At 36.0% G+C, this 10,291-nt stretch overlaps 1 protein-coding gene across 2 annotated transcripts; it reads left to right on the top strand.

Annotated features, from left to right (window-relative positions):
• Positions 1-2,676: 2,676 nt before the first annotated feature.
• LOC104226130 (putative zinc transporter At3g08650) lies at positions 2,677-9,960 on the top strand. Of its 2 annotated transcripts, none has more exons than XM_009778021.2 (6): positions 2,677-2,810; positions 3,757-4,478; positions 6,618-6,902; positions 7,399-7,527; positions 8,092-8,189; positions 8,867-9,960. In XM_009778021.2, exons 2-6 carry the CDS (start codon positions 4,008-4,010, stop codon positions 9,678-9,680), a joined length of 1,797 nt encoding a protein of 598 aa, XP_009776323.1. In that variant the 5' UTR covers positions 2,677-2,810; positions 3,757-4,007; the 3' UTR covers positions 9,681-9,960. The 2 variants fall into 2 exon arrangements, with proteins under 2 accessions (XP_009776323.1, XP_009776322.1); XM_009778020.2 differs by having other exon boundaries at positions 2,683-2,810; positions 3,762-4,478.
• The last annotated feature ends 331 nt before the right edge of the window (positions 9,961-10,291 follow it).

The following is a 10,291-nucleotide window of genomic DNA, read 5'->3' as shown; positions in this document are numbered from 1 at the left end:
TGTGTAGGAGTAATGGCATTGCCATTATCAATAGATTTTCCTGTAGTAGTTTCATTTAATAAGGGAGATTGAGACATACCTGGAGGGAATGTGATTGTGTGTTGCAACTTACAAGAAGTGTGAGGCATCACCTTTAGGCTTTGATTGAATTTTTTCTTCTTGGGAAACATAACCGTTTGCCAATTACTTTCATTTGTCTGGGCAGTCGAACCTTTCATTTTGTCTTGAGGATCACCTAATTTCCTTGATTGGCTGTTGGCTGGAGTTTCTTGGGTAGTTGTAGTAGAGCATTTAGGAAAAGTGTAGAGATAATTTACCATTGAGTGGCCTAGTCTGCCACATTTTTTGCATAAAAAAATTGCACCTTCATAATGAATTTCTTGTTTGTGTTGTCTTATGAAGACGTAGGAGGGAACAGGTACATCAAGGGGGATTTCAATACAAAGCCTAGCATACCTTCCTCTTAGTATTGATGATGTGCAAACATCAATTTTAAGTAACCTACCGATTTTGTTACCAACTTTTGTTAAGATGAGACCATCATAGAATTCAGTAGGTAATTGAGGAAGACGGATTCAAATAGCCGTGTTTGCAATTTTAGCTTCTGAAGCAATAAAATTTGGAACCCATTTCTGGACTGAAAGAAAATGACCAAAGATAAACCAAGGGCCATTTTGGAGAGCTTTAAGCATACTATCTTCATTATTAAACTTGGTGATGTAGAAATCCGATCCCAAATCAATCAGAGGAAAATTTTCTTTAGTTTTCCACATTTCTTGAATTTTTCTTTTAAGAATGTGGTGTTGAGCTTTTTTTCCTTGAAGCTTGATTATGGTAGAGAATCTCCATGGGTGGTAGATTCGTCTAAGGTCTTTCGGGGATAGATGGATCCCTTGTCCTTGATCATTCGTAGGATTGCTTGCATGGGTGGTATTAGTTTCATTATGGAACTCTTGGAACTTATCTATAGTGGGATCAATTATCATATGTATTTGATCTTCATGTATTCCATCCAAAAATTTTGTTTGAAACTTATGTTAGGAGGTTCAGGCGTTGTGGTAGGTTGTGTTGTATCAATGTCCGGTGGTTTGGGAGGGATTTTTGATGATTTTGATTAAGAAATTTCATTGTGAAAGTTTTGAGGTAGCTAGAGAGAGAATTTTTAAGTCAAGCTGTTTACTAATGTGATTCCTACGCTTGAGTTAAGCAAGTAGAAAAAATACTTTACCTTTCTATCTCTTAAAGAGAGTGAACTTCTACCTTAATATCCGCTATTTTTTCCAACTGCATAAAAAAATGGAATCTCTTTAAAATTAGTGGTGAAAATACAATTAATTACAGTTAAAAAATAAGATGAGAGAAATGAATAAATATTCTTCAGGCCGAGGCATAGTTATCTCGCTCTGTTTAAGGAGATTCAATCCTGTTGCGGTAGTATCTTCACCGGTCCAGCAGTAATACTCTTGACTTGTCCTCTCCAGGATACAACAGCCCAACAACGTCGTATGGCTCGAACAAACTCTGGACAAGTTGTTGATTCCAAAGCTCCACGAAAATGAACACTTTCCTTCAATAAAAATGATATTCTCTTTTGTAGAGAATAAGTTGGAGACATAGAGCCCGTTTGGACATAAAAAAAAATTCATTTTTTTTGATTTCTTTTTTTACTTTTTCTCGAATTTTTTTTACTTTTTTTGAAATTAGTGTTTGACCATAAAATTTTCAATTTTCACTTGAAGATGAATTTTAAAATTTTTCAAAAATTTTAAAAACTCTAAAAAGTTATTTTTCAAAATTTTCACTTAGATCACTCACAAAACTTTAAAAACCCAAAATTATATTCATGTCCAAACACAACTCTAACTTTCAAATACTATTTTCACTCGAATTTTTTTTCATTTTTTTTTTGGAATTTTACAATTCTTATGTCCAAACGCCCACTTAGATTTTCTCTTTCTCTTAATTCTCTTTTTCACTAATATCAACCACACTTTTTACATGCACCCTACAATATTTTTCTCATACCAAACATAAGGAAGAAACACCACTATTTATAGGTGTAGAATCTCTTCCATGAAATAAATAATAAAGTAGCGAGATAATAAAATTGTAGAACATGGTTGGTGGTTACAAAATTTAATCTTTAGTAGGTAATTAGTTATACATCATGGTATTAGTGGTTTCATGAGTTATACCAAAATAATAATCACTTTCTTACCAATTTATAATCACTATCTCACAAAAAATAATGCACTTTAATATTATAATTTTAATATTAAAATGTACTAACACCGTGAATATTAATGTTGACGTAAATTTAGTATTTTCTCTCCAAGCGTTTCATTTCGATGATAAATTTTTATTAAGTGCAGAAACTTATCCCTAAACCTTTTTCAACAGTTGTCATCGAGTTTTTACAGGGTATAATGATTTATTTATTTCAACAAGAAAAAGATAAAAAAAAAGGGAGAAAAAGATTTTTAAAAAAAAGGAAAAGAAAACCATGGACGGAACGTTGTATTTTGTCAAATACCCAAAGAAAAACAGAATGCGGATATTCCATAATGGTAAATTGGTAGTCAACTGATTCAGAATTCAGATCCATTATCTATTGGGCAAAAATATACAATTACACACAAGATTACTTACCTACCTTAATAGAGAAAAGATCGATCCTTTTCTTTTTTGTCCCTTTTGTTCACCGTTTTCCTATCTTTGAAGTCAGTTCAATAATTCTTGTCACAAACCCTAAATTCTGTACACTTTTTGATTGCAATTCAACTATCTGTTGGTCCCGATCCTTCAAATAGGTAAAAATCTTTGCATTCTTTGCTGTATTCCCATGAGTTTTTTCATGATTAATGGTTTTCTGTAAAGATTGTTCTTTTTTGGTTGCTAATGAATACCATGATTGGATTTTTGATTTGGAGGTAAAATCTAATGTTTTCTCTATTTCTTCTGTGGGTTTTGGCTTGTTGGGATTGTTCAGGTGGTTGTTTGGCGGCGCGGGGTAGGTAGGTAGGTAGGTAGGGTGGTTTGTTTATGAAGTCTTATTGATGCCTTTTGTTACTTTTGGCTAAAAATTTGAACATGGGTTTTTGAAACGTGCAATGTATTAGTATAACAGATAGTCAACTTATTTTTGATGGAAATATTTGGTAATTAATAGTACTAACTCTGATGATAGACGGGTAGAAAAAGAACAGAGCTTGACAATGAGATATGTTGCTAAGAAAGCTCAAATTTTGTTAGCTCCAAGAGAGGGCTAAGTTTAATGTCTTTTGTTCATATTCAAGGATTAAGAGTGCTGTAAGTGCTGTTTGGGATATCATATCATCACAGGCCAAGTCTCGCTTGTAGTAAAACTCTTGACTACTGAGGAGAGACTGTTTCTCCGACTTTAGTACAATCGGGAGTTATGATTTCCTGTTAATTTGTTAGACTCTTCTTTCTTGTTCCTATTGTCTCGCTCTTATACTTCGTCTTCCTTCATCTCAAACCATTCTTCATTTTTATATTAACTTACACACTCTCTAAACAAGTGTATCATGTGTAAATTATTCGGTGGGTTAAATCATCATGACAAAGTTATAGGTCGAATAAAGAAGATGTGTCGATGTGGAAACTAGGTGCAACAAGTTGCTACTTTGTTCTGTTTGCTGTCGGTCTTCTTATGATTGCTCTATTTGTCTCTTTGAGTTTGTATGCAGTACTGTTGAATTGATTGAGATCTAACTTTGTTTTGAATGATTCTAGTGCAGAAGGGACCAGTTACACCCTTGACAACACTACTAGGAATGGTATTTTTTAGATTGCCCGGGAATTCAGTATGCCGTGGCTTTTGATAGTTAGAAGAAGCTTACCACAAAGTTAGTTGTTTCAAAGGAAGTTAGTCTGGCGAAGACTGCAGCTCTATGATGATGACTTCCCAATGACCCTCTTGATGGATTATTCTGGACTTCTAGTTTTGAGGAATTTCAGTGCTATAATGATTTGGTGATGTAATCATGATGAGTATTGGGTCGAGATTTGGGCAACTTTTTTTATTGTTTCTGTTTGTATCAGCTTTGATTTTTTATGTCACAGCTGCATTTGAAGAAGTGAGTGTACAAAGGGTAGTAACCGCTCCTTTAAGGAATGCCAGAACCAATATAATTGATGGTTCTGGTAAAGAATTTGATGTAGATTCTGTCAGTGTAGATGGAAAAGGTGAAAGGACAGGTGATAACACCAGAGTTTCTGTTTCAACAGTTGCATTGTTCACCTTGGCAATGGCTGCAGCTAGCGGTTTGGGTGCAATACCATTTTTCTTCGTGGAGTTGGATCCTCAATGGTCAGGAATATGCAATGGAATGGCTGCTGGAGTGATGTTGGCAGCGAGCTTTGACCTTATACAGGAAGGACAGGATCATGGAAGTGGTGGATGGGTTGTGTTTGGTATTTTGGCTGGTGGAGTCTTCATCCTGCTTTGTAAGAAGGTGAAAGCCCTAGTTTCCCAAATTTCTTGTTATCCATTTTTCTTCCTTTCATTAGCTTTGTATTTTATCTGATATTGAATAAAATTAAATGGCTTTATTGATTACATTTAATAGTTTTATTATCATCACTAATATCTTGTATTTGTTGTCACTACTAAGCTAGATAAAAAAGGAAAATGTTCCATGGGTAATGTAAAGCTTAATATACGGTATGCAGTGCTGCTCCTTCAGTATCTTTGGTCTGTTATTTTTCAAATTTTATGGGGCTGTAACATATATTTGCTTTCCCGCTATTTCCTAAATGTCTCTCATTTCGATCATAAGTACTCTAAAGTTGACAACCTCAAAGTACTTATGATCGAAACAAGAGATATTTCCCTATGTTTTTCTCTTGATCAATAGGAAGTTGTGGGATCCTACTTTCAAACTTCTTCTTGATGTCCTGTTTCCAAACTGTCTTGCAAGTCAGTGTCTTGAAACATTTACTGTCTTTGAAGGAAATCGATGATGTCCACCTTTATTTTCATTTTACTCCTTTTTCATTCTAACAAACACATGCAAGAATATTTTTTTTTCCATTGCTCTCTGCCCACTGTGAGGACTTTCCTGACTCATACTGTTCCATCTCCAGGCCACTGTTGTGTCTCCATGATTACATGTAGGTTTTGTTGTGTCATGAAAGTTCTATCATGTGGGAGCATTCAGTGCATTTATAATGTTTTCTTGGCAATATTGATGCCCCCACAAATAACTTTCACTGAAATTTTAAGAATGGCAACCCTGTATTTTTAAATGTTTCGGATCATCCCTATATTGGTAGATATAAAAAAAGGTGTAAATATGCAACTTTGTTAAAAAAACATTGTAAATGTGCAATAATTTTCTTTTCTTTTCTTTAAGTTTTTATTCTCAATCACTGGCCTTCAAAAGCATATATACCAGCTTTCTACATATTTCTTTGCTTTTAAGGACTAGGGTTTAAGTTTTGTCTTGAGTTTTAGTTTATTAATGAAGAGAGTCACTATGCATCCCTTGGGGGTTTGCTGAGTGGTTGAGGTATACGAGTAACTCCAGTCCAACACAATACTCAGTGTGAGCCATCTGTTCCAGCTTTGCTGGACATATACCTTTGCTTGTAGGTAGAGGTGGCAAAATGGTTAAAAGAAAACAGTTATCCACCCGTATTATCCATCAAAAAATGGGTTGGATAATGAACCATTTAAAAACGGATCGAATATGGATAAAGAACCATATTATCCACTTAGAAAATGGTTAACCAAATAGATAACCAATGGATAACTAATGTGTTTAACTTTTACATTTGTAAAGCCTTAAATTGGAGTTTCTCAAGTTTGGAAGACTAGGAATTCTCTCATAAGTGATCATATTTAAGAAGCCATGGATAATATGGATATCCATATTATCCGCCGGATAAACCCGTTTTTATATGTCTCAAATACGGGTCGGGTCGGATAATTTATCCGTTTTTAAATTACCCGTTTTGACCCGCCCATATCCGACCCGACCTGCCAGTTTGTCACCCCTACTTGTGGGGCATAGCAGGCTGTTTGTGCATTAGTTGAGGTGCACGTGAGCTGGCCCAAACAGTACCTTTATAAAAAAACTTAAAAAGAAGAGAATCACTGTATTCTAGCTGCAATTGTTAACATTTAACAGAATATATAATTGAAGCTAATATTCCCTTCATATATTCTATCTATTGAGTGGGCTGGAATTCGCAAATTAAACTTTTACAACTAAATGCTGACATCCATCTTTGGAAATTGGAGCTGTTGGTAATTGGTATTGTGGAGTTAAGTAGAAAAGCTACTGCTTTTCAGTTCCAAGTCGTTCTGTAGAGTGGATATCAGATATAGTGTGTTATATTCTTCTTTCTGAATTCTGTTGACTGAAGGACATACAAAAGCCTTGCCATATTACTAGCTAGTGCATGTTATATAAGCTTGACCTGCAGGCTGAGTTTAGGATTCATCGTCTCTTTTGCGTTTGAAGTAAACATAATTCTATTAAACAATTTATCTTTTGTGTATGAACTCTTGTTACTCTTGCATAGCTTGACAAATATCTTCATTCCCATCTTGCAATTCCTCATGTTCTATGTTTGTGTTCGTTATTCAGTTTCTTGAACAATATGGTGAAGTGAGTATGCTGGACATTAAGGGAGCAGATGCAGCAAAAGTAATCCTTGTTGTTGGGATTATGACTCTTCACTCATTTGGGGAGGGTGCTGGTGTTGGAGTATCCTTTGCTGGCTCCAAAGGTCTTTCTCAGGGCATCTTGGTAACTCTAGCTATTGCCGTGCACAACATACCAGAGGGTTTAGCTGTGAGCATGGTTCTTGCATCAAGAGGAGTTTCTCCGCAGAATGCCATGTTGTGGAGTATATTAACTTCCTTACCGCAGGTGATTGAACATATACCATCTTTTACAAATTCGGATTTGGGGATTTCTTAGTAGACAACTGAAAGTTGGGATATATTTACGTTGTTCTCACTGATTCCTATAACTATTACCTGATTGTTATACAAGTTAAACCAGATTCTTTCAGAGCAGGAAACCTTCTTTTTGTTTTTGTACAGAGGGGTTTCTGAAATTTGTACTGTCTTAGCACCATCATAGTGCTAAGCTGTTCCTCTTTTTAATATATAACTTACTTTCCTTTTTAATAAATGTCAATCCAGATTTTGTCATTTGTGATACGTAGTCCTTGTCTTCTGTAAGAGGTGCTTGTAATGATAACTTAATGGTCTTGTGTTCACTAGTATGGATTATTGCTTATTTTTGAACAAGTGAGGCATAATATGTTATTTTTTGGTTTTCGGTTGGGTAATATTAAATTTCCTTTTGTCAGTACTCATGATATGTTGATGTCTAAACCTTGAATTCCTTCTTAATGCAGCCTATTGTTGCAGTGCCATCATTTATTTGTGCTGATGCATTTAACAAATTTCTGCCATTTGCTACTGGCTTTGCTGCTGGGTGTATGATTTGGATAGTTGTTGCCGAGGTCCTTCCTGATGGTTTCAAGGTAATTTGCTTAATGCCCCTCTTAATTTTCGAAAGAGCTTTCAGAACTGATATGGTGCCCTCCACCCTCCTAAAGGGGAAAAGGAGAAGAGAAAAGGAAAAAGGAGATAAGAAAAGGGAAAAGAGGGAGAAATAGAGGATATAGAAAAATTAAAAGAATGCACTTTGGTGATCCATGATGTTTTTAGTTGGCAAGCAATAGGCGTATCTTCGACTGTAATATATGTGGAGAAGAACTTAATGTACTGTTCTATGGAACTTTAGATGGAGTTGACTCCTTGAATTTTATCAACTTATTAAAATCAGTGGACCAAAATGATAATGACACTTCTACTTATTACGCCAAGTAAAATTGACTTTATGGATGTTAGTTCAAAAGGAAATTCTCTATTTTGTAGTTTCTCATTGACAACTTTTTGAAACAATGATAAATATTAATTCCACAACCTAAAGCTGGATCTTAGGTTTTATACTCTAGCCCTATTCCCGGCAGTCCTGCACAACCATTGCTGAAATATCGTTACATTTTTCCTTTAATTTGTAACTTATGGTTCTTTGGGTGCAGGAAGCCTCACCATCTCATGTTGCATCAGCGGCTACTCTTTCAGTAGCTTTTATGGAAGCTCTAAGTGCTCTGTTCCAGAGTTTTGGCCACAACTACAAGTGAGTTCATCTTTCACCTGCCCTACCTACATCTCTGCCCTCAATGACGGGAAAATAACTGTAGAAGAAACATATTGGTGAAGAGAAGTGACCGTACTGTTAGTCTTAGGATGATAAGTGTTTTCCACCGTTGAGATTACTTTTTTCATTCTAGATTTGTCTTCTTTTCTAGCTTTTAGTTAATTGGTTAACTGGCATTGAACTTGAGAAGGACCTCCTACTATCTGTAGTTGTATTCTGCTGCTTTGGTTTGTGGTATAACTTGTTTATCTGTCTATGTTTACTCATTGCTGCGGTCTGTTTTAGAGTGTTGATGCAACAGATAAGAGGGAAAATCTATTGACTTTGTATATTAGGGAAAGCTGGAGCCTTTTTTGTGAAGGTTATGCGGGTACTAATCTTATAAAATAATAAATCAGGGTTTTATAGGATGTTAAGATAAGCTTTTTCGGAAGTCAAGAGAATCATTAAGTGTTTTTATGATGTTTAAGCAAAATGTCCATTCGGTTTGTAATTTGTTATTTTTGTAGCAAAGTACCTAAGGTTTGAAAGACTTGCCTGGGAAAATGAATCTATAATAGTTTTATGCAATGTATGTTTTTATAGTTTGATATGGATTCTCCTTTAGTATGACAGTTTGATGTATCATGTCTAACCAAATCATTTTGCAATGGCAGTTCGGAAGATGCTTCCGCATTCCTTGTTTCTCTACTTTTTGGACTGGGTCCACTGCTTGGTGGTATATCTCTTGTTGCATTTGCTCTTGCTTTTCGTCTTCAGCATGCTCTCCTGACTGGTGTAGCCTGCGGCACAGCCTTCGTCCTTGGTGCATGGCGTCCATTGCAGCTAGTCTTATCTTCAAAGATGGGGTTTATCCCCCTTTTATCGCTCCTCGCAACAGGATTCTCATTTTCCCATTTTTCAACGGCCAGAGTCACAAAAATTGGAAGTCGCAAGAGGACTTCAGCAGATACTTTATCTACTGTAACCGGATTTCCAGTTAGTGCTCTCACCCTTCAGTCAATCTTGTGCTGTGCTGCAGTTGCCCTCCATGCACTATCAGAGGGGCTTGCTTTGGGGGTCGCTGCACCTAAAGCTTATGGACTTGGTCGGCACATGGTTCTTCCTGTCTCACTTCATGGACTACCACGTGGTGCAGCTGTTGCTAGCTGCATTTACGGAGCAACTGACAGCTGGCATGCGTCCCTTTTAGCTGCTGCACTTATTGGCTTCATAAGTCCGTCATCTGCAATCGGAGCAATACTTGCAGGTATTGACTACAGTGGTCTGGACCACATCATGATGTTTGCATGTGGGGGATTACTTCCATGTTTTGGGAGCATTTTTAAGAGGGCAATGAGTCTCGAAAAGCAGAAAAGTATTACGGGACTGATAATAGGCATTTTGTTTGCGAGTATTTGTCTAGCATTTACTAAGTTGGTTTGCTTGCATACACCTTACTGCAACTCTGCACCAGAAGCTGTTAGGTGATAAAGTTGCATAAATGATAACGTTTTGGATATATTTTACCTCAAAGTTTAACTCATTTGCACCCAGCCTTGTGCACTTCAAACTCAGTGAAGGCTGGTTGAGTAGATTTTTCGCCGCGAAGGAGCTATACAGCAGTACAGGAAGTTCATCAGGAGAGAGATGGGATTGTCTATTGTACATTAGTTTAAACTTTTATTTTGTTGAAAATGAAAGACTTTTGGCATTAATCTTGAACGATATCCAGAAGTATATTTTTGACGAATGAAAGATATTTTATGCATATTCTGTATTTAAATATTATTCTATAGAATGGCATGTTTGCGCTTTCAAGCTGCAGTATTATATCTTTTTTATTTCCCATGTTTTTTAACAATTGCTGGAATTGCAATTTTGGCATCCCACCCGCATGACTCGTTCCCTCTCCCAACGGCAGTAGTGATGCACCTATCCCCTTAAAATCCTTACACTTTATTCCTTCACTTCTTATATGATCACTGAAGTTTAGCCAGTATAATAGTAAAGTCACAATTATTTTTAACATTGAAGTAACTGTACTATAACAATACGTCACACAAATATTTTTGTAACATTAATGTAATTAAACTTTACCT

The sequence above is a fragment of the Nicotiana sylvestris genome, chromosome 9, assembly GCF_000393655.2.
Source record: "Nicotiana sylvestris chromosome 9, ASM39365v2, whole genome shotgun sequence".
In the NCBI taxonomy this organism is placed as follows: Eukaryota; Viridiplantae; Streptophyta; class Magnoliopsida; order Solanales; family Solanaceae; genus Nicotiana; species Nicotiana sylvestris.
Note: the sequence above shows the minus strand (reverse complement) of the source record. Positions and strands in the feature narration are given on the sequence as shown.

What these genes read in the sequence shown, in the direction of transcription:
- LOC104226130 (XM_009778021.2), top strand. Translation starts at nt 4,008, where the DNA reads ATGATGAGTATTGGGTCGAGATTTGGGCAACTTTTTTTATTGTTTCTG. An exon ending in TCCTTCCTGATGGTTTCAAG is followed by an intron (nt 7,528 to 8,091) that starts GTAATTTGCTTA and finishes CTTTGGGTGCAG; the next exon opens with GAAGCCTCACCATCTCATGT. An exon ending in AGTTTTGGCCACAACTACAA is followed by an intron (nt 8,190 to 8,866) that starts GTGAGTTCATCT and finishes TTGCAATGGCAG; the next exon opens with TTCGGAAGATGCTTCCGCAT.